A 25,281-nucleotide genomic window follows, 5' to 3' on the forward strand; every position below is an offset into this window, starting at 1 on the left:
AGGGAAAGACCAAAAGTAACAAGTTTGCATTAAGCTCATTCAGCTTAATTCACCAAGCCAAAACAATACCAGTAGGAAGAGGACAGAATACAACTACTGAAAAACACATTTTAAGAAGTGTTTTCCCTGTAGATGTTCTTAAATCTTTTAAATAATACAGAAATTCAACAAAAAGGAATTGCAATGACACTACTGTCAGTCTTCCATGCTATCGGCCACGTAGCTACCAAAAATGCTTCTCATCTATTGTACCCTAATGCTTACATTTACTTAGGAAAAGCCTGTCCCTATTCTACAGCTTGTATATTTTTACAAGTTCAGTTAATTGCTTTGATAGCATTCTTTCCACGTTTACAGATAAATGAGTTTTTTCTCAAAACCTTTCACTGTTCTAAGATGCGTGGCTTGAATGTTATGCTAGAGAGAGCGTTCTCTGACATTTTCAGCATTGCAGACACACATAATTTCTAAAAATTAAATTTAACACATTTTAATTTTGAAATATAATTTACTTGTTTAAGGTTTAATTTGGATTTTATCCATTAAGCTACTGCACAGCAGCTCTGTTATCACAAAACTTCTGCTTAGCTCACTTGACTTCAGTGTCTTCCCTTCACTCAGGTAATTAATACTCTTGATGGACTTGATGCAGAAAAAGGTCTCTGAGACACTGGACATAATCCCATAACATCTACTAAGGCAACTAAGCCAACTGCCTTTTTTTTTAGTTTGAGTAAGATCAACAAGCACTTAAACAAAGAAAATAAAAAAATATACTGTTTGAAACATTAAGCACTGTTTTCATTCTTTTGTGAGAAAAAGAAACATCAAAAATTAAACCCCTAGCAAATACATATACTGTATTTTAGCAATCACACGCCCTCTAAAGCTACGAATGGTACCTGCACATTCCTAATAAGATAACTGCCTGAACGAAAGTTAACTACTTATCAGCTAACAACAATACACCAAATTATTCTGTCTTGATTACAAGAAATGGAATTAATAGTATTTATATTATTATGCATTTTCTTTTCAATTCTAGCCTAAAAGCACATTTCTCTAAATATTTTAAACCTTTAAACAAAAAGCAAATGTCTGACACTATCGTAAGATTAACTTGAAGTATGTCAAGTCACTGTTTCTTAAACAATGTCAGTGCTGGAGACAGTAAAACTACAGATTTATGAATTAGGCCAGAGTTACTCTACAAGTCGTACTGCTTACTAACATGTAAAGTCATCTAGATATGTGTATTTTAATATTTAAATGAACACAAGTATATTGAATTTGCAGAAAAACAGCATACTTCATGATTCTATTCCTTCCAAATTTTTGCTTCTCCATTATGGAGAGTGCAGTAGTATTCTATGATACTGCAGAAAGAAGGAACTTTGCCTTTACTTCATAGTAAGTACTACTTAATATCACAAAGTCATCCTGGACATTGCAGATTGGTTCCCCTTAGGAATAGCTCAGCATCCTGTTCAACCATGGGAGTAAAAGCCTCCATACTCAAACTTTGAAATGACAGAAGAAATAGGAAGAACAACTCCTCCAGGGCAGGGACAGGGGGATATGATGACGACCAAACCCCAGCATTCGTAAAACAGCACAGTGTAGCTGTTGGAGTAATTACCTCTGGTATCAAAGTTCATGAATGGGTTAAGTGCATTTTGGATAGGTAAAAGCAGAATAGAAGAAAATCCCACTATGATCAGTTCATTTAGGAAACTAACATACCAGGAAAACAGATGAAGGACTCCAAATATTTTTATGTGCTAATATTTAAACCCTGGAATACTTATTAACAGTCTCTTTAAAATAAGAACCAAATCAAACCAAACCAAACAAAAACCCCACACCAAAAACACTCACAAAACCCCCAAAACCACAAGAAGTGTTCCAAATCCAGTAGAAGACAAACTTCATAAAATCACCCCTGGTAGTCAATTACACAAAATAGATAACTATATTTAAGGTTTTTAACTTGAAAAAAAAAAAAAAAGCCAGCAATTTTTCCATTCCATAGACTATTTGGGAAATTGAGGGACTACTTACTCAAGTCAAGAACATCATCTGTCTTTATCAAATCTTCCTCCCTTGTGAGTGGTAACTGAGTTTCTGGCTCATCTCTCAAGTGCAGTGACAGTGAACGGAGCATAAAGAAAACTCTGATTGCCTTGAGAAATTAAAAAAAAGAATATTAAAATCTTGCTGCACTCAGTATTACATATTTTAACACAATCTTACAAACATATACTTGTTTTTACAATCTCTGAGTTTGTTGTCATGCAGTAAACCTACTTTTTAAATTGAGAAATAGAATGTAATTTCAAAATTAGTTAAAGACTATGGAAGAAGTCGAAACATGCTGTTTATTTTCAATGAAGTAGAAGCAGCAGAGCTCTTATCCCACTAGCACACTTACACAGATTGTGACTGACAGGCAAATGCTTACAGGAGCTGTTTAAGCAATAACAACAATCTTGTGTTGTTTTTTTTTTTTAAATCATTATTTTAAGGCTAATATTTACGATACCTGTACGCTACAGACAACTACAAAACCGACCTTCAGACTCTCACATTTTGAACTTAAAATAGTAATAACTTCATCTATATTCTCAGAAGATCTACATCAGGGCAAAGCATCCTGAAAGACACACCACTCCCAAGGAACTTTCAACAGCTGCTCTGTGGAATTAATATTCTTGTTTTGATTTAGAAATTAATGACATATGGTATGTAAAGACTAGATAAAGTGCCAAAGAACAATCATAATTTTATTAGCCACGTTTCGAAAGGCACCATTTATAATCCTTTTCCACTACAAGAACTGTATTTTCAGTACAGCAAATGAAAAAAAAAAATATATCATTTTTTATTACTTCTGGTGTTTTGTTTTTTAAAACAGTTTCCTACATAGTACTTCTGTGGCATACTGTAAATTAACTGCTGCCTTACAGTAAAAGCATCAAATTCATGGAACAGCTGCAGTGCCCAGGAACTCCCACATTGCTGGAATTATTAGGAAAAACAAATCTAAACTGCTTTTAAGGCAAAACCCTTCACCCCTCTGTTTTTAAAAATCAACAGAACTGTGGCTCCCATTAACGAGAAACATGAGTGCTTGGTCAGCTATCATACTGGTGGTGCTTTCAGAAACTTCTGGTAGAACAAGGATGAAAAGGAGGAAGTCACATATCTGTCTCTTCCATGAATTGACACCAGAGCAGATGAATTTGGTATGCTGCTGAAATCTAATAGGGCAATATTCAGAGCAAAGAATGTCAAGGGTATCTAACAAAAATATGGTATTAACACTACCTTATGAATAAGAACAGAGTCTCTTTATAATGGGAGATGATCTTTCCCATTTAGGCAGATTGTATTCTAATGTACTGTGGATTTACTGAAATTAAATAGGATTACTATAAAGCAGTTTTACTACCAGATACTTCAAGGAAAATTCGTGGTATTTGGTTTAAAAGTTTCCAAATTCAATCAAGAACAGCAACATCCTTGCATTTTTGGTAACCCACAAGTCAAACCCAAGATTTTTTAATTCAGACGGCAGCCATCACTCAGCCTGCTTTCACTTACTTTACCCTCAATCTTCTAGACAGAGCATTAATTTCGCTGGCATACATTCCGTATAAAACTAATGTCACTCATCTCCAAACACGTAATCACATTTACTGTAGAATAATCTACAGGAGTAGGAAAGAAAATTAGAATTTTAGCCTTTGCAAGAAAAAAAATAAATTAAGAGCATCAGATGAAAAGGGAACTACACTGTGCTTCCTACAATACTGATAGCCCTCAGTTTGATAGCAATATCAACATATACCCAAAAGCATGTGATTTGTGACTTCCTGTAACATTTTATTAGATCTCAATAAAACAGCAGCAGTTCAGTGGCCTAGAATTTTTTTCAGCTGATTTCTGCTATCTTGGTTAAGTACGAACAAACATGAATTGCTATCTACATTAAAAAACTATGCATTACGATGAGCTATACTTTGCCCCGATTCCTTCATTTACACACAGATACCACATGCAAAGAAACAGCAATTTGCAGAGAAATCACATTCTCACAGGTATTTCAAAGCCTTCTCTCAAAGTCTTTGCTTACTATGTACTCCAAGGTGCAGAGTTCAAGACCCATACTGTTCATTACTTCCCAAATAAGCACGTAAATGAGTTTGCATCATTCTAGATGACCAGTAAGCAGTACCATCTTTAGGACTATAGAAATCAGAAGGAAGAGATGCAACCAACAAGCCGTAACTGAACAATCAACAATTCAGAAGAGCATCTGATACTGGGTAGAAGGCTTGATCAAGCAGCAATAGCTGATTTCAGAAAGCAGCTTAACAACTTCTGGTCATTTCAATGTTTGAAGTCAGAGGGCCTGTCTCTCTGGATTTTGGAGATGTGCCTTTGATAACTTGAGAGATATCCGACTGCCGAGAGTTCTGCCTGAAGTTAAGAGGAAAAGAATTGCCACACAGAGGGACTTTCTATAGCAAAAGAAGAAGTGAGAGCCTAAAACGATCTGATCTCTAACAGCTAAGAACTCATGATAAAAATCAAAGTATGGGACTTCTTCACTTGCTAGTGAAATAGGACTTGAGAATTTGTTTAGAATCATGCCATGTGATGCTCAGAATAGAATCACTATCCATTTGAAACTGCCAGCAAAAAGGACCTCCAGCAGGTTAAGTGGCAGCAGCAATGTCACAAGATAGACCTGAAGTTCAGCATATTGTTACAGCAATCCAGCCTAAGAGAGGTAGCCTAGCTGGAAGAAAGTAGTGTAGGAATTCTAAGAAATTATAAAACCTCCAGAGCAATGCGATCAGGGGAAGGAGGACCAACGAGGAAGCATTCTGGGAGTTTTTGCTGATGAGAAAGACCCTTTCACCCCAAAGAATGTTAGATTTTTGAATTTTCACCAACAGAAATTAAGATATTCCTTATTTAGCACATGAAAAGCCATGTAGCAGTCAGTTTCCGTTAATATGCATTTCTAAGTATCATTCTGTTTAATAACTTAGAGAGAATTCTAGGAAGCATTCTTGCTTTCTAGAACAGTACTTTTCAAGATAATTCACTGTACTTTATCAAACAACTTGCTGCGATAACAAAAGTTGTGTGGCTTATAATATGTAATGAAAGCAAATGTTTTCAAAGGACTCCTGGAAATACATTTTTTCTTCGAGAGTACTTGAACATACTTACATATACACTTACACAAATGCAAAGCTACCTGAAGAACAGCACTTTTCAAATAATAATGTCATGCAGTAATATATCTTTAAGACTTACTGGCACTGCAAGGCTTACTGGACACTGCCAGATAAGGGCCAAGAACTGATTATCCCAAGAACGCTGATGTTGTTATTCAGGTCAATATCACCTCTACAGATTGTGTCATAAAAATAGATATTTTGCTATTTTCCTCACTCTCAGGATCTTTATCATGAATTACTACAGCAGGATGAACAATCCTGACTAGAATGATATTTTTTGCTATCTAGAAACCCAAGCAATATGAAGCCGTCCAGCCTTCCAGTGGAGATTCTTACTATAGGAATATAATGAAAGATAGACTGAAATATCAGATCACGAAACGAAACTGACAATATATTCATAAGTGCCATCAAAATGCTTTTTGATGTAGATGTCTCCATGGTCCAAAAAATTAAAACCACAGTGCAAGAACATATTGAATTGAATAGACACAAGAAATAGTACAGAAAAAGTTTCTCCACTGGGACAGGTAAATATTATATACTCTACACACAGGTTTGTCTTCATCAAGTCTTCATGATTTTATGGATGATGCTTCCAATCAAGCAGCTTTAAAGGAATTCTAAAAATTCTAAAATTGTTCAAAGTCTCTGACATCATTCTGTCATGAACAAATGTTAAGAAAAATAGTCTTACTCACTCTTCGTGTTCTTTCCACATCTCCACAAGGCAATCTTTTCACAAAATCAATACCAGTCAGTGGTGTCCCCGTTGGAGGCAACAAGATTGACGCATCCATCATCAAGTACTCTACATTCATGGGTTTAATCTATAAAAATATTTTAACATTGATTACTAAACAGAACAATAAGCATTTGCATCTTTACTTTCAAATACAACTCATGGTTGCATATTTTAAGAGGAAGGAATTGTTAGAGAGTTCTGAGAATTTTCGATACCATCTGTCTTATTTTAAGCTCCTTACATGCAATCTCTATTTTGTATTTGCTCATCATTCCCTAACACGCTGTTGAAGTTTCCATACTGAAAATAAACACAGGAAAAAACTCTGAAAGATTACAGAAGAAAAGCTGTTTCATGAGTACTAAAAACCAAAGTCTGCCAGGTTTAAGTTTTGACTCAAATTTGTAATTACTTCAACCACAAGAAAAAGTTCCCCTATCTTCTTCTCTCCAAAGAGAACTCTCTAGTCTCTAATAACACAGTAACTTTCACGCTAGACAATTCCCTTGAATCTTGCCACTAACACAGTCTCTCCCTTACATGGTTGCTTATTTTCATGAATAAATGATGTCTGAAATATCTATACTTCTATACCTTTGGGCAATTTCATCCAAGTTCTATTATATACACACACATATGAGATGAGGTTCTTTTTGCCAGAAAGCCGTCTGGAATGGCTAAAACATACAAAAGCCTGTCCCCACAGCTTGTGCAGTATTCTGCATAGAAGAAAAATGCAGCCACATGGGCACTGCAAAATAGCCAACTATAACTGGAAGCATTCCCAGCCACTTTGCCATGGTCATAAAATGGAATCATAGAATAGTTTGGGTTGGAAGGAACTTTGAAAGGTCATCTAGTCCAACCTCCCTGCAATGAGGTTAGATACCATAAAAGAAGCAGACTGAAACAGGGCCTAGAATTTTCACAGGGCAGTCTTGAAATGCTGCCACCTTGCACACATACAAACTCAAAAAACAGTCTTTAGTCAATTTTTCTGGTCTCAGAACAATTCATCCTCAGTGTCTAAAACACTGGATTAACAAATTCAATGTGTAGAAAGATACAAAAATCTACATAAACAGTGAGAACAAATGAGAACACAGAACTAAAATTTCTAACAAATAACTACTTCAGATGCAATTCACATGAGTGTGCACTGGTTTAAACAGCATACTACATCATAAAGAGGAAGAAAGTTAAAAAAGGCAACTCATTGCTGAAAGCAAAAATACTAAGGACTACAGTGTTCAATTTACTTGCTCCTCTGAGCTTGTTCTCATCTATCTTTACTGAACGCACAACTTTTTCATTTCTTTGTCATTCAGACAGCGCAAGTATAGTTCTGCCTTCATAGAAGCTCCATACCATGTTATTTACACAACTCATCTGACAAGACACCACCAGTGTTACTTAATACTTAAATCAGCCCGCCCAGCTAGCTAGCTAGGCAACTAAATATGCTTTAAGGAAAACAAAGTTCAAGTTCCAGGGTGTAGCTCTTTCTTTTATGGTAAATAAAAAAAAAAAAAAAAAAAGCCGTCTCAGAAATAGCAATATAACAGAAAAACCTACACGTACACTGAACTTGCAACATAAAAAATGATGCTAATCTCAGTGCCACTTCTCAGGCTAAAACTACAGCAATACTGAGCTACTTAAAAATTAAGTGTCTCACTAAATACTTCCGTTATTTAGGCTGGTAAGATATGTGCAAGACGCTGCCCATATTAAAAGACTTATTGTAACACACCAGCTACAGATTGTGCTTTATCAAAAAGACAACTAGTGGCTGCTCATTAAATCCCTGTACCACTGCGGAAAAAACCTGTAATTGACTACCTAAACTATTTTTATCTGAATTCTAATCTAAGAACTGAAACAAATAATTAGTTTTAAAATGTCTTTACAGTTAAATAAGAACTGTTTGAGATTAAGTTTAGTAATCTGTTAAAACTTTCATCACCAGTACTGCAGCACAGGCAGTACCTCTCCAGAGGAGACAAAGGCCCCAGTATTTGATCGCTGAAACCCTGTTTGTTACTGGCAAGTGGCACCACTCAAAACGGAAACCTTGCTGGGCTTCAGAAAAATACAGGAAGAGTTTCACACTGTTTAGTAACTAGAAAAAAAAAAATCAATCCAATGTCTCATTTCTCAGGATTTTCGTATACTTGCTTTCAGAAAGTAACAGGCTTTAATTTAATGAAGAGCTGTGAAATTTCACATAAACGATTTATGTAAGTATAGACACAATTCCTCAGAGACAAAAAAAACCCACCCACATATTATTATTCTACTCCTGGAAATAAAGATACCAGCATACTCAGCAGTTACAAGTAAGTACTTGATCTCGCTCCTGTGTTGTGTCTGGGTCTGAGGATTTGGCAGGGTGGAAAGGGTGGCACTTACTGTCATACTCCGGTATTCATCTTCAAACATATCCAGAAAAATTTCTTCTCCCTTTCAAAAAGAAGGGACATGGACATACCATGAATCCTTACGGCTACGGAGCCACGCTTGTTTTTGCCTAGTTATGTACAGGGTGTGGGTGCCCCGGTGCTGGCAGGGCTGCGGGGGGCTCTGTGAGGAGCAGGCCGGGCTGCCCGGCCCACACACAGCCGGTTCCGGCCTGTTCCAGCGCAGGGCATGAACACTGATGGCACCTCTAGGAAAACACGTTTAAGAAAGGGAGAGAGATTCCTCTGCAGCCTGTGGAGAGGGCCATGGTGGAGCAGATACCCACACTGCAGCATGGGAGCTGGCGGGTATGCCCTGAGGAACTGCAGTCTGTGGAGGACTCACACTGAAGCGTTTCGGTTTTTCTTCCTGAAGGACTGCAGCCCATGAAGGAGAGGACCCACGGTGGGGCAAGGGAAAAGTGTGATGAAGAAGCAGCAGAGACAAACTGTTATGGACTAACCCTAAACCCCGCTTCCCATCCCCCCTGCACCACCCAGCACGGGGAGAGGTAGAAGAAACTGGAATGAAGGAGCGAAGTTGAGCCTCAGGACAGGGAAGACTGGGGGGGCAGGTGTTGTTTTAATTTGTCTTTCTTTCTCACTATCTAAATTTATTTTAATTGTCAATAAATTAATTTTCACTGTTGGGTCTGTTTTGCCCATGATGCTAATTGGTAAGTGATCTCCCTGTCTTTATCTTGGCCACAAGATTTGTTCATCTTATATTGCCCCTCCACCGTGTGGAGGGGAGTGAGTGTGCGGCTGGGTGGATGTCCAACAGCCAGCCCAGGTCAACCCACCACAAGTTACTTATTTTTTGTAAGCCACATCGAGAAAACATTCAAGAGAATTCCAACAAAAACAGGAAGAGATTTTAGACACTTGAAATCTGTCATGGATTTACAACTCCTTATATAGAAGTTAACACCTAGGGCTAAAAGTTTTATTTCTCCCATTGGTTACAATACAATAAAAAAAAAAAATGCAAAAAGCTGCAGAGGTCTACAATAAGAAAAAAAGATTAAGTAAAATTTTAGATCATCATTTCAGATAAGACACAAAGAAAAAGTAATGCCAAAAAGAAACACATTCCATATTAGTGTCAACCGTAAAATCCCAGAAATGTTCTAATAGTGTGGCTCTGTTCCATGAAATACATCGCAGTTGCAACAAAAGCACGACTGCTAACTTGACCTCCAGTACAAACTCTGTGAGACTTCTAACGACCTTTTTGTGATGTATGTCCATGTGGCACGGGAAGGGCAGGAAAGGAGAGGAATCCTTCAACGAAACACTTTTTTCTCTATCACAAATATATGTAGTTTCCATGTTAAAAAAAGTACTGCCTTGGGCACCATGTAGAGACTGGACTGCAGACTTGCTTCTAATTCCACATTAAGTAAAGGATTTTTTATTAAAGCATTTTGCATACATACCTTATAGAAACGACGGAGGAGATGAACACTTTCTTCCCTTGCACCCTAGAACAGATAAAATAACTACATTTCAGGGAGTAAATGCACCATTTACTCACAAGTTGCATGTAAAAAAAACCCACCTAAAACCTCATACAGAAGAGACTGTCTATTAGTATCCCCATACTCATAGCCTTCAGCCCAAAACCTGAAAGAACACAGTCCTTGCACTCATGGAAATACAGCTTATGGGAGCTTGTTAGCTTCAAAGCACTTTTCTTTACATTTTTGGGATGGATGACATACAAATTTCACAGAGAAAATTAAACATAACCCAGCTTGAGAAGTTAAGAGTTTAAATAGCAGAACGGAGTACCGATTCTTTACTTTCACTGCACGAAGCTGTCAGTGGAAAGATGCTGTTGAAGGTCAAATTTCACATTTATGCTTATTGCAATCAGAAATGAAACAAATTTATTCAACTATACTACAAGACTCAAAGACAAGTAATGCTGAGACTAGTAATTTGAAAGAAAATACTCACCTCAAGGCAAGCAAGGTGAACATCTTTTATGATGCTGCCATTTTTAGAAAACACAAGCTGCTTCAGCAACAGGCAGCCAAGTTCTAAAGTTGCCAAACGGATTTTTCCATCTATGAAAAGAAAATTTCAATATACAAAATAGTAGCAGTTTAAGTATTGCTTTTCTCATTCCATGATGTTCTTAAGTGTTTCAACTGTCCTCTGCAATTGTCAAACTCTGCTCCTCTATCATACACACCCTATCTGTCAGGGATGAGTGCTGACACTGGCTTACAATGCTGATGGTTATTAAAAAAAAAAAAAAAAAAAAAAGAACTGAAAGAGTAATTCAAAACAGAAGAAAATTTAAAGCAGAACCATGCAATAAGAAGGCAATAAAGATTAATACTATTACAAAAGAAGCCAAAAACAATGCACTTATCAATCTGAAGCACAGGTTGAATTACACAAAAATTACAAGAGAATCACAGACTTTTGGCATGGATAAAGGTATAAGATGAAAGGAAGTTTTGTATATAGCATACTAATAAGGCATAGCTTTCCCTTAAAAAACAGTCCAGAGGATTCAGATACAGCCTGGAGGTGAAAATCTAGAGAAGTTAGAGTGAAAGAATGCTTTAATATTTTAAGCTTATAGTTTCAGAAAGATTTAAAAAAATAATAAAAAAAAATATCAGTCTGAGCTCGGTGATTGATACTAAGACAATACACCCAAGAGAAAGACAGACATCTTACCATTTGAGCCCAACTCCCCATCTACTATTTTACAAGTCAGCACTATGCTGCCAGAAACTAAAGATACAGACAAAGATCAGTACCCCCAAAAAGAAAAGAAAAGGAGATGTCCTACACAGCATTTGGCACGCTTAATAAAAATCCATTATTTCCACCCCTCTTCAGAAGTGTTTTTGTTTAAATAAATGCATTTCCTCATCTTGCGTTCTTTCCTTCTGCAGTATGTACAAACTCTTTATATGTAAATGTGCCTTTAATCTGTGACTGGCACATCAGCATAACAAGTTAATACTCTGTACATCAGTCTTGTGAGTCAAATAAGCATTAGATTTTATTCTGCAGACAATCAGGAATTTGATAGTGCGCCAGTTTCAGGAGAAAAACAGTTCTACTCATTTGAAGCTTTAAGAGGGGAAGTGCAGGGAGAAGAGCTGTGGCTTGAACCAAAATCTTGTTTCCATGGAATAGGTGACTGAGCCTGTATCCCTCATTTCACAAAAAAAGTTGAAGCCAGGAAAGAAAACGTTGTTGGTTTTTTTTTTCTGCAAAACAGTTCAGAACTAAAAATACAATCTGCAATTAAAAAAAAAAAAAGAAAGGGGAAGTTTGCTATCACCTCTAGAGAGTAAGGACTGCTCTAAGCAAAGGGCACCATACAGTTTTCAAGACCACTCCACTGAAATTACTTTTACAAGCAAAGGTGCCACAGAACATACTCTTGGGACAAAATCCTAAATTAAGCTGAGATCACCATACATCTCATCATTTTTGTTTATTCAAAAACACAGAAAGTAGGAATTAAGACAACAGATCCCTGTATAGTTCTAAGTATAAAAGCAACTATTCAGCAGAAACCCAGAGTTTCTGGTTCATCAACAACCAACAAACCCCCCATAGATATCTTTCACAGACCACATATGCTTGTTGTTCATTGAAGAGCAGGCTAAACAGATGCTTTCCCCTCAAAGACAAGAGACTAGGTGGCTTTTTTTTTTTTTATCTTCAAAAATTTCAGCATGGCAAGAAAACAAATATTGGAAAAGTGATACCTGGCTGTGCAGCATAATTCATTATCCTGATGAGCCTTTCTGCAAGTACATGATTATATGAATTTCTCTCTTCGGCATGTTGAGCTGGAAGTTGAATTCTCTCCAGTTTGACTGGGTCAATTCCTTTTGTGGGGGATGAAGGAAGAAAGGTAAATTAGAAAACAGGGGTATGCTGTGATAAAAGTATTTAATAGATCATAGCAGTTTTCTCAGAAGAGTGCAATTAATAATACAAAACTGGGCAAGTTAGTTTTGAATTTGTATTAGAAGGAAAAGGAGGAATAAAGAAAGACTAAAGACATTTATGTATCACTGAAAAAAATCTCAGCCTTAGATGGAGCCTACTGAGTGAAGACACTGAAATCCCAAAATGGTTGGTGACATCCAAACCATTTTACGGCATGTCGAATTCTCAGACTATTTGTTTCCATCCAAATCAAATCAAAGTCAAGCCATACATCAGAAGAGCATAAAGGCTAAAGAGAAAAAGACAAAAGCCTGATTTTAAATTCCACTTTGGTACTAAGTGATCAGTTCATGTATGTTTTAAAAAAATAGGAATTTTGTTTTGTAAATAGTACCCTCTTATTTAGTACCCTCCCCAACGCAAATCACAGATTCTGACTGAATTGTATATAGAAACCAAAGCTACTTTCTTCAAACTATTCCTCTTAAATATCTAAGTTATTTCTTGGAATAGACTAGTTACTGTAAGACCTCTTCGAACAAAACATAGTTAGAGATTGCTGAGGATGTCCCTGCCCTTGTTCTAAAGAATGGCAATAAACAACCCCATAAAACAGAAGATGACTATCTTGCAGTTTATAGTTTCTTCCAACCCTGAACTTGTAGTTAACTCTATATAACAACGCCATTTGTGATATCTCATTTATTTCTTCACCAAGCATTTGTATTTGGAACAATTAATAAAGGTCTGTGTGAAGATTAATGACAGGGATACAAATGCTTTCTGTCATGATGAGAATGAAGAAAGGGGTGGGAGGGAAGGAAGCATTTAAGGAACCAGGGCAATCAGAGAATTAACGATCATAACAATCTAACAGTTTAGTGAAGAGCTACAGTTTTCCTTCTAGAAAGGACAGCTGCTTAGGACTAATATCTTAGATAATACCTATCTGCAGATTAAGCTTTCACAGAAGGACATGGTCATTAACCAGCAGAAAACCATTAAGAAAAGAGACTAAGAAAACACGGGGGCAAATGAGGCAGGACCAGGTAGGAGTTTAACAAAATGGCCAAATTGAAATCGTAGCAAAAGAAATCATACTCAGCACCTTTCCTTTGGTTGTCTGCCTGCAATCGATGCAGGGTTCTGCATTCTTGAGATACAAGACATGCTATGGCAACAAATATGAAGAGCTCCTTCTAGGATTAAAAATCTCTCTGACACGATCAACAAATCTATTTAGCTGCCTGTGTGTACCTCTTGGGATTCTTTCCTCCTGTTCACACAGATATTTCTTGCCAGTGAAAACCAGGCACATTTTCTTTAAACTCATTCAAAATGCAGATTAAGTATTCAAATGGAAGGAGTCACAATCAAAAGCAATAGGGTGTACACATTTAGTGACAGAGCCCAAGAAGGCTGCTCCCTTAGAAGCAAGGCCTGAAACCAAAGTTCTTGGTTAAGCTAGGGCAATTCCACTTTTTCTGACTGTGTTCTGTTGTAGCCTTCTCCACAGTGCCAGAATGAGTAGCATGGGGGACAGGTGAAATTCAGACCGACCAGCTAGAGAATCAGAAGCGTATCTGAAACAGCCAATATACTGAAAATAGAAAACTGCAACTCATTCTCCTATGGTGTAGAGAGGACAAGCTTGTGTTGCATTCAGTCACAAGAAATCAACCCAAATTTCCCATTCATTACCTGTTTGTTTGAACTGATTCAAGTGCTCACTAGAGCATTTACCATCTCTGCCAAATAGACAGTAAACGGATAATCAGATCTTGGACATGTTACTTCCTGAAACTGGGGAAAAAACTTGGCCTCTCCATGTTTGGAGAGAGACCTTAATGCCCTTCTGTAAAAGAAAACTATTGACTCATACCTTGAGAAAGTCTGTAAGCAGACAGATCTCTTGCATTACACTGAATTCAGATATAAACATTGGCTCCAGCTCACTCCTGAGGCACCGTACGTGACTGATACTGAATTTGGCGTAGAAAGGAACGGCTGTACAGCTCTGAGCTGTTAAAGAACAGCATTCTGCTCCTGCATCAAACAGGGGCAGTGAATCAGCGCTTGTAAAACCCCTCTTCTTCGAGACATAGAGGCACGGATTCTGTGGCCCCCAGGGCTGAAAGCAGTCTATTCCAGCACACAAGAGGAGTGGGCTGGTGAAAGACAGTGAAGACCAGAACTAGACGTCATTATCTGTCTAGCACCTAAGGGTCAAGGATAGGGGAAGAAAGGAAAATAGCTTTCAAAGAGCAACATGCTAATGTAAATTGTTGACAAGAAAAGCCAACAAGCACAGCCTAAAGAATTTTTCATTTAGACAGCGCTGATGTGACCACCAAAAAATGAAGTGTAGATTTTGATCCCTTAAACTCATAAGAGCTATCTCCAGTTTTAGGGCCGGGATACTTTCCGTCTCTTAAAAGGCAGATATTTCACTGCCTGTTATATTTCTCTTGCTAACTCTGAATATTGGGTGAAAAATAAATAGCACCAAGATTGCTGAAAGTAAGCAGCAAGAGGCTGCATCTGCTGCATTGCTCACTGTTTACAGCAATGCTATAGATGTAAGCAAATCATCTCTGAAACAAGAGAGAAGATCAGACTTTTTTTCTGGGAACGGGATATTGAAGAGTGACTAATTACACTGAAAGCAAATACAGTGGGCTGAAGGACTATGGTCTTACATAGAAAAATTCCTAAGAAATACAACCCTAGAGTGCAGGCTTACTTCTTTACAATGACGTTGAAAGACTTCCAAAGACTTTCTGGAGCTGCAACAGCTGCAACTAATGATTTTGGATATTCACAGCTTCAACTAATGAATTTTAAGAGAAGAGAATCCATCTCTGACATCAGGATTTTCTAGCATAGTGATGCTCAAAAGTCTCTCAGGGAAAGACATTTTCTGGAAGAAGTATACTGGTTGCAAGGTAGGGGTGGGAAATCAGAGATGCAAGTCAGAGAGGGCTAAAGCATAGCAAGGCTGTGGTGCTATCTTTGGTGATATTAGTTGCGTTATTATCTCTTGTCGTAAGAGATATGAAATCCCTGAAATTGTCTGCAAATTACAATCTCAGAGAAGCATTCTTTCATTCCTGGAAAAAGATAAAGCCATCAATAGCATGGAGAAGAACAGGAGGAGCTCAGCTTAGCTAGTTCCCTCAAGACTCTCATTTCCACTCTACTTGCCCATTTAGAGGTACCTTGACGCTATAACAGAATCCTTACTTTTAAGCATGCCATCACACCTGACGCTCTTTTGCTCAGTTTACTGTAGCAGTTGATTCATTTAAATTACTAGTATGTTATAGAAACTATCCTCATAAGCAGAAAATAACTTACATTTAGTGCTCAATTCCCGAAACACATGATTATTCATATGTATGAGTTGTTTACATTATTGTTTCATAAGGATTCTATTTAAAATGCACACAAAGATAAACAGCAAAAAAGCTAACCATAATCATCCCTTAGAAATGGTTACATATTCTCATACTTTCTGAATTACAATGAATTACACATTTAACAGTTTTGCTGGCTTGTAAAATCATCTGGGGTCCTTGGAAGACTTGCAAGATGTATTATGGCCTAGAACACTGACAGCTTTTATACTTGGCTTACATGTAGCAATCACAGTACATGCAAAGTGGGAAAGAATTGGATCCCATAAATATGTAGCCCACTATAGTCAGTCTTCAACTGAAATGAAGAGATTAGAAATTAAACACAATAATCCTATTCCAATTCCAAGAAACCTATGGAAGAAAAGTTATCTGATGTTCACAAAGCCTTCTAACAAATTGTTCTTAAAAAGGTGATCCCTAGCAACTGTTTTTACTTACAGCATACTTATTTCTGCCTCCCCCATGTAAAGAATTCCTCACCATTTAAGGCATGCATAAACATACGCTACAAACAGATCGTGCTTACCTAAAACCATGTGTCTCATTTAGTTTTCTCCGGAAAAAGCAAAAATTGCTTACCTTTGTTATGTGACATTGCATATAGAAGACAGAGCACGAAGAGGGCATAGTAATCATCGTCAGCACAGTCTAGTGCATTATAGACCATATCAAGAAAAGGCCTGTGGAAAAGAGTAATTTTAAAACAGTTTAGAAGAAAAAGATCACATCTACAGCAAAATGAGTAATTATCCTGCTCTACATGTGGCAAGAGGCAAATTTACAGTAATGCACATTTTCAGGCATTAAACAAAAATTAACCTGTTTAAGAGCACTCAGATTATAGTCATGCCTTGTATTTACATTCTTACATTAATTCTGATGTTTCAACGGGATTTGTTGCATAATACTTTCCCAAGAATTGATTGTTCACACATTTACTGGGTTGCGTATAGCACATTTAGTAAGTATGCAGAAGCGCACAGCTTGTTTAAAGTCTGTATGTAAGCAACTTCAAAGAGCTGCTATCACTGTTGCATAAAAAAAGACTACCTTAAAATTCACGTACTAAATGAAGTTGAAAAGTTTTTACTATTACAAGAAAGCAGTTTTCACCAAAAGTTTGGAGGAAGCTAGGTTATTCCAAAACAATCAGTCAAAGACATTACCATCAAACAGTCATAGGAAAGAAAAATTAACAAGGAGAGAACATTTGAATGGAAAAAAAGAAAGCTTTGGATTGAAGATGAGCTTTGTTTTCCTGGGTTTAAGCATTGTGACCTACGACACATATACAGGAAGCTACAAACAGTGCTAACTTCACCCTTCACCTATACCCTGAGCAGATGAGAAAAGTCAACTTAATGCACAAGCTGTTTGGACAGATCAGATATGGCTGAGATTCGGTTGATCTTAGCACAAGCCTGATGGCAAGGCAAAAAAAAAAAAAAAAAATTCCTACCTCTCAAAAAAATTTTTTAACAGTAAAAATAAAAAAAAAAATCCTTGTTACCTAAATTACATCCAAATAAAATACATCAAAATAACATCCGAAGTCATAAAACCAAATACGTTTTCCTATCTTCAGACCTAGCAGACAAGAAGCATCCACCACAAACTCATCACTGTGGTTAGCTATAGTTCAGGATGTCTATCAAAGACAAGAACACAACATACTTCTATACCTATTCCAGACCTGTGGGGCCCTCACGGTAACACTTACTGTATCTAGGTAAGCCACTCAACTGAAATCTTAACAATATATTTAACACTTCCCATCAGACTCCACGCTTCCCCTCCACCCACATTTGAATAGCATGCTCTCTTTTACTAAAACAAGGCTGCAACAAGGATAACAGAACACACTGTTCCTCTGCTCTGTTCATGACGTTGCACTCATATGTTTGCACATTTCTGAAGCTGGATTACAAGCATCCTCTATGATATACTTAAATTCCACTGAGTTACGATCACTCTTTGCCCAAGTTCAGCTCTGCTGTATGGACCTAAGCTATGTTCCTATTGTAGATCTCAAAAGAACATAACTATTCACGCAAAAACAGCCTAAAGAATTAGCAGTGTTGAAAATAAACCAAGTCTTCCTGAGCATTAAATGAGCCCAACAAGCCTCATGACACCCTGAAACAGGGTGCTTTACACATAGCAAAGGGAGTTCAGTTTCAAGGACTAAAGAAGAAAGAGGACCAAGCTATCCAGGTTCAAGATCATTAAAATAGTGAAATGCTAGACAACACTAAGTCTGTTGTCAGACCAACAATACATGGTAATTGCCATCTGACCTACGACATAAAACTAGTATTTATTTTAATTTTATTAAAACCAATGTTTTAGGAGGTCAAAGCCACAGAAATATCAGTAGCTGTTCTATTAACACCAATATTACATGGTATTAAATGACTCCTGTAATCTTTAATGCATTTTTCATCGTTTTTCCATGCACATACTACTTAGATCTGTGAAATTACATTACTTTAAAACAATATGATTACAGCAGTGAGAGAAATAATTTTCATTCCAGATGCTTCTTCACAGCATCTATCTATCTGTACTATCAAAGTCTTAATTGGAAGCTGGAATAACTTCTAGTAATCCCACCCATCAACAGATTCTCATACAGACTAAAAATAGGATAGACCCATGAAAAACTTCAGCTGTAAGAAAGCAGCAACAGAAGGCACAACACACCAAGAAGGTTTTGCATTCTGGAAAAAACTGTGCTGTGCAGCATATCGTAAAAAGCTTAAACTTTCCAGTAGCGAGGCACATCAAAATAAAATTACACCAAAAACACTTAAACTTTCTCTTTTATGTTCTTCGCAATAGTAAAAGGGCTAAGGGAAATTGAACACATGACTTACAGATTTTTAACACCAAACTGTGCTGGTTTTTATTTATTTTTCCACAGCTACTGGACAATTTTTAAAAACCACTATTAATATTAAAGGCTATATGGCAAGTATTTTCAAGTGTATTTCTTAACTCTGTAAGCATTTGCTTACTTTACTAGCCTTTTACGAGTGACTTCATAGACAAAACAGATCAAATGCTACACAATTATCCTTCAAATTATTTATTCTTTTAGAGTGTGTCCACAACTGAAGACTGCAATACATCAGTAATCACGATCATCACAATCACTAACGATTATTCCAGTGATGGAAATTTCTCCCACTTCCAAGCATGGAATAAAAGATCACTGCATTTTCCACTACCACATGGTACCTTATCCACAAGACTCAGTGACACCAATCAGTGTAGGAAAGAAGCTACACACACTTGAGCAAATTTCTTGAGAGCTTTAATTACTGTTTCAAATACTACATTTGGCATATAGAATAACACAAAATCTTAAGCTATAGCAGCTTATCCAGCTATATTTCCAAAAATTCATGCCCTACACAAGGTCTATCCTTATTTTAAAAATATTTCTAGCTCTGTGAAAATTTTTGCTGCTGTTTATTTTTAGGAAAGACACAGGATGCTGTCAGATCATATCTGCAGATCAAGAGAGTCCCGAAATGCAGACATTTGCCAAATGGATTGGCATGTTGCATCTAAATATTTTGCACTTTTCAAGACCTGATCATCCTGGTTGCTTCAGTATTCAACGCAGTAACTGCCAATTTCTTTCTAAAAGCTATTTGGCACATATTTTAGTCAAAATATCAATAATCTAGAACAATGTATTTTAAAGCCAGTTCAAGTCGAGGTTCAATTTCGCTTTTACAGTGAAATGAAATGTTATCTTTATTAATTAATGTAATCTAAGCTACATCAAAGCTATAGTGGAGACAGAATGAAATTCTGGGAATATCAGGCAACATTTATCAAGTTTAAAAATAAATTTGAAATCCTATTAAACGTGCATTTCCCCAAGAGACACATTTGCAACTACTTTTGTGTCAGAGATGGCACGTTTGATTTCTTCTCTTCAGCATTCTAATAACAAGAACGCAAAATTCTTACTGAGACAGTGTCTTTTGGGTGTTTCATATATCCAAGTTTAAATTTTGAAGTCAGGCAATTTCTGCTCCCAAAACCACTTAAACACTGCATTTCCAGGAGAAGTTTTCGATAAACCTAGGGTATACTAACAGACCTTGGAAACCGTACATACATTAGTAAGGTTCATTCATAACTACTGCTACTAAAATTCTGCAAAATTCAGCCCTGAACTGAGGTATTTTCCTTGTTTTTTCCCCTATAAGGTATATACAAAATTGACAGATGTGACCATAAATATTAAGAAAATTTCTTCTGGCTTAATTTAGAGGTTTAGAGAATTCTGGAATCTAAACATTTCTACTCTGGTTTTATTGTGTTAATAGTCAGTAATGTAACTTTATCAACTTAAGGCATCACAATTGCCACAAAGGAAAGCACAAATTTTACAAAGGAACAGGACCATTTCCGAAACCAATCAGTAGAGAACCCACATACCATTTTTCTGTTGCCTCACTTATTTGTGATCCACAAGAACCCATGTAATTTTAATTGGGGGCAGCCTTGACACATCCCTTAAAAGACGCAGGAGTTAACAGGAAGCAATCCAGCAAAATATATTACAGTTCCCTTATACCTGTTCAAGTTTGTTATCTCACTCCCAGAGGCAGCTGCACTCTTTTCTTCATCTGTTGTATTCTGTTCTGTCACAGCAGAGATAGACAATTCTGACAGTTTACATCTCTCCATGATTACCATCTCTATTTCTAAAACAAAACAAAAAACAAACAAAAAACCCACAACACCAAAATTTGTTATTTTTAACAAAGTTATCACATGCTGTTTTGTATTTTCTGTTTTGCATTAAAAGTGACTGATGCAAGTATATATAAAAGGTATCACCATAACTTCAGAAAAGTTAATGAACGGATGTAAGCAAATTTTCTTCCCAATAAAATAAAGAATTTTGCTTACATTTCTTAAAGGAATTTAACTGCTATAAGAAAATTATACATATGCATAATATACGTAAAGAAGATATACAGATTACTTTGGCAAATAAACAGGCAACAGTAATCCCCCTCCTCTCCCAACCACAGGAAGAAAAAAAACACAGAACCTCTTTCTGAAAAAAAAAAAAAGAAAAAAAAATTCTTTGTGAAAACGCTGGTGAGATTGGGGCACGGGTGGACACCAAGTTTCACAGAGGGTGTAAACAGGTCTCTACAATTACAGCAAACGGGATACCTGGTCGCATGTGGGACCTATTGGCTTTAAGTAGACAAATTAGGACCAAATCTAGCTTTTGCTTAAGAATTTGGACAAAGATTACTACCAAATGCACCAGTTTAAACAGTAGATCATGCCCTATTTTCTTCAAGTCATGGTAGACAATACATCTTCAGTTAATTGACACCATTTATAGAAAGCCTTCTCAAACAGACTGTTCACCTAAATCAAAATGCAACTATGTTTGGGGAGTGCTGTCAAAGCATAAAGGTCTTGTTTTCAATTGCTTGCATGCAACTCTGCCACATTTTTCTCAATCTGCCCAAAGTAAAGACTAGTTTCTCATGTACAACCTACTAACTAGTAAAACTAGTTACTAACTTACTAGTTACTAACTAGTAAAACAGTCATGATATGCTGTAAGACCACTCATCCTAAAACCAATTCTTCTTACGTTAGCATTGTCAAAAAATCCTGAGAACATGCAATTAAAAAACCTAAAAGTTAAAGGTGTTTCTTCAGTTTTGAGCTATTTAATATCATCTTATACCACTTACTGTCACCTTTAGCACACTTGTTGAATTTTACCATTGAAACATGCATAAAATAATCCCAACCATCTTACAAAGGTGAAGTGGCTACACCATTTACCTTGCTACAGAATGAAAAGTTACAAAATTGTTAAGTCTACTTATAAAGTACCCCATAATCATGTACACTTCGGTGCAAGACATGCATGTGTGATGAGGGCCAAAGACTACAGAAATACATGAAAAAACTTTTATGGTTTTAAATCAGATTAGAAGTACATGTTCTGACAGAACGACTTAACACGAGAAAAAAAAACACAGCCAAAGACTGAAACAAATTTAGTAGTCCCACGTTTACCTAGTGCAACAACAGAACAAGTCATGTAACAGATCACAACTAGGTCCATACAGTAAATAAAAGTATCCAAATTGTAAGCATACTTTTTATTCACCGATATACTCACCTTCATTTTCACTGCTTGTTCTGAGGCCCTTTGAACTTGCTTCTGTACCTTTACTTTTATCTAGGTCATCTTGGTTATCTTCAGATCCTCTCTCCTCTTCATCTTCTTCACCAACATTTTTATAGTTGGGTCTTTTCTGCAACCTCTTCTTCCCTTTCTGTTTATTAATTTCAAGAGACCTCTCAAGTGTTTCTGTTGGTTTTATGAAACATCTGATACTTGACTTTGCCTGAAAATTTGAAGAGTTTACATTGAGTTACAGCAAGACATTTTTAACTCTAACTGATAAAGAAACTTCAGCTCACATAAAAGAGGGTTTTTAGAATGTAGATTAGAATATCACTTACAAATCTCAAATCCATTTTAAAATACAAGAAAGCACACCTCAAGTTGTATCAAACCATCAATAGAACAATTATCTCAAAAGTAATGTATTTTAAAGATCTATCATTTAAAAGTATGCCATCTTGAGACAAAAAGACATAGAACTACCTATTTCATCTATTATTATTATTTTTTCCCTCCCTTCATTGATCTTTCTTAACAGGTAAGACAGCTAGTACACATAAAATAAAGACACCTTTTGCAAAAAGGATAAAGGCAGCAAAATCTAAAGTGTGTGTTGACAGCAATGTATTCATATGAAATATACTCTTTAAATGTCTTTGGCACTAGCAAGGACAAAAACCAACGCTCTATGCCACAAGCTTTTTTTCAATCTTAAGCTTCCCTCTACAGCATACTAGTCCTTGTATCAGCTAGGAACAAATGGCACTGACATCAACCAACCTTTTTGGGGCTTCCAGACATGGACTTACCAAGTCCGGAAAACAACACCACTTAATTTGTTAGACTTTAATATATTAGTGTTCTACCCAAAGATATCAGAAGACAAAAGACACTACAAGAAGTTCTGCAACTAGCAGGACTAACAAAACTTGGTTTCCTACAATTTTGCAGACTGTTTCTGAGCTGTGACGCTTTGAGCAACCTTCTTGCTTGTTAGGCCTGCCAGCTGGATTACCAGAGTACATGCTCCCTCCCACCCAGAGCTATAAACATGGATCAGCCAAACCTCTCCTGTTAATGTGAAGCAAAACATATGATTTGGGGGCTTCGTGCCAGCACAGGTTTACACTGAACAAGACTGCTATAAAAACTTCATTACCTTTCAGACCTCAGTACTTCAATCACATCTAGCTGATGCTGGCTAAAGGGTTAAAAATTTAATGGCAAGCAAGAGAAAAGAAGCAAGACCAGATTAAACACAAAACTGATTCCCTTCCTTGCCTTAGGTGACTCAAGTACAATAGGCATTGAAGATGAGTGCATCAGACAGCTCAGTAACAAAGTTTGGAAAAATCCCTCCCTTCACTTAATAAGGAACATCTACACATATAAAATAAGAGATTAGGAAAGGATCTGTGAAAAAGCTTTCTACAAGTCAAAAGGCCAAAGTGTTTCTCTGAATCTTCTGACTTTTGAAAAAGATTTTACAGAAATCTTGCAAAAGTCACCTTACACTTGGGACTGAAACAACCCATGTAGTAGGAGGAATCTTTCACAATACCAAAAAACCCACAATGTGAAATTTACCACACTTATGTCCCCCAGTAACCTCTCTGATATATTTTTAGTCTGATCAACCTGGAACATAGGAGGGTTATAAAACAACCAGAGTTACAACCAGATTATTTTTTATTGATGGCCTGTGGTCAAAAAAGTCGTAAGAAAAGGGAGGAACACCTTAAGTCTTATTCTTTAGGGCAAAAAAGTAAAGTAGCATGCAAGTTGCATAACGCATTTTCCTCTTCCTGCGTTCACTTCTTACAATTGCTTCCTAGAATCCCGTAGCTACTTTCTTTATGAAGAATGCATGTATGTAACATCCTTGCATTTCTAAGATCCTGTTAGCCCTATGATCAAAATAACAGAAGAGACCAGTAGACAGCAATGTGCTCATAAGCACCGAACCACGGTCTGGTTCCATCTCAAGAAAGAATGCTGAGAAAAAGCCAACATATGTATTCTGTTCTGCTAAATATAATAAGGCTATATCTTTAAAACATTCTAAAATCAGACTTAATTTACATAGTATACGGTTTATCTAAGTTGATTATACAGTTTGAGATAATGCTATTTTATACTTTTAAAATGTCTTTTAACCATATTTTCAATTATGGTTTATCTTGTGCAATGTGTGCTGGTAAAATAAAGCAGTACCAGTAACAACTTTTACAGGAAGGAGAAAGTAGGTTAAACAAGAAACCAAGAAACATGAAATAGGTGGAACTGGCCCACATCCAAATTATGCAGGAAAACAGATCTCACAGGAAGTAAGGTAAACCTTAGAGTGATGACTACCAACAAGTTTAAATATATTCTGTTGGCTATACATATTCAACTCATCATCAGCTAAGAGTTAGTATTTCTTTTGGTGCCACCTAAAAACAGAAATACAGGGAAAAATATGGAAAGGAAGGTGTATCTTAATTTGCTATACTTTGAGGTAGAGAATCTGTTCAATGGAGGCTGGGCAATCATTATTGCCCTATAATGTTCAGCAGATCTCCATGGGTACATTATTGTCAATTCACAAGCTATCAGCAGTTAGATCTACTGGTGATTTTTCCCAGAAATTGATTTCTAGGAAAAAGTACGATTTGTTTCTTTCCTGACAACTACCATTACTCTTGCCCTAAATAACTCTGGATATTTATATACATTTCTGCATTTATACACAGCAACTGCAATCCTTCTCGTCTTCTATTAAGTATTCTTTACTCATTTAGTCTCCTATCATGAGGACACATGACCCTGCTTTTGGTAATCTCAGTCCATACTCTCTACACCTCATTCCACTTTAATTCATCTTATTAGGGAGATTAATACAGACATGACATTCTACGTACTTTGGGTTTTAGAAACTACATATTAATTAGAAACTGGAAGTTACACTTTAATTTAAATATATCAAGACATCTACGTAACAAGAGATGAACGGTGTTACGTACAGAGCGGGAGTTTAGAGATAACTGGAGTTCACCATAACACACAGAAATATCTCCAAAACAACAAGCTTAGGAGAGTCTCAGAATGATTACCATGGGAAATTATAACAGAAAGGAAGCAGTAAAAGATAAATTTGGGTCTGACTTAAGAACACACACAATTCTAAACTCAAGTCAAAAAGTAAATTAAAAAACTTGCTCATAACTTTCCTCTACTAATGCCAGAACAAGCAACTCTAAAGTAGCTTCTGAAATAGCTTCCATTATTCAACAGA

General features: G+C 36.6%; 1 protein-coding gene across 1 annotated transcript in view; it reads right to left on the reverse strand.

Moving 5' to 3' along the window:
* The window catches only part of CLEC16A (C-type lectin domain family 16, member A), a 76,801-nt gene that overhangs the window by 31,034 nt on the left and 20,486 nt on the right, over positions 1-25,281 (reverse strand). Inside the window, 9 exon segments of the mRNA XM_009887744.1 lie at positions 2,062-2,182; positions 5,957-6,085; positions 8,413-8,463; positions 9,899-9,943; positions 10,422-10,531; positions 12,206-12,328; positions 16,391-16,491; positions 20,409-20,538; positions 21,996-22,224. Of these exon segments, the coding sequence (XP_009886046.1) occupies positions 2,062-2,182; positions 5,957-6,085; positions 8,413-8,463; positions 9,899-9,943; positions 10,422-10,531; positions 12,206-12,328; positions 16,391-16,491; positions 20,409-20,538; positions 21,996-22,224 (1,039 nt within the window).

This window comes from Charadrius vociferus, unplaced genomic scaffold (genome assembly GCF_000708025.1).
Source record: "Charadrius vociferus isolate BGI_N301 unplaced genomic scaffold, ASM70802v2 scaffold1196, whole genome shotgun sequence".
Lineage (NCBI taxonomy): Eukaryota > Metazoa > Chordata > Aves > Charadriiformes > Charadriidae > Charadrius > Charadrius vociferus.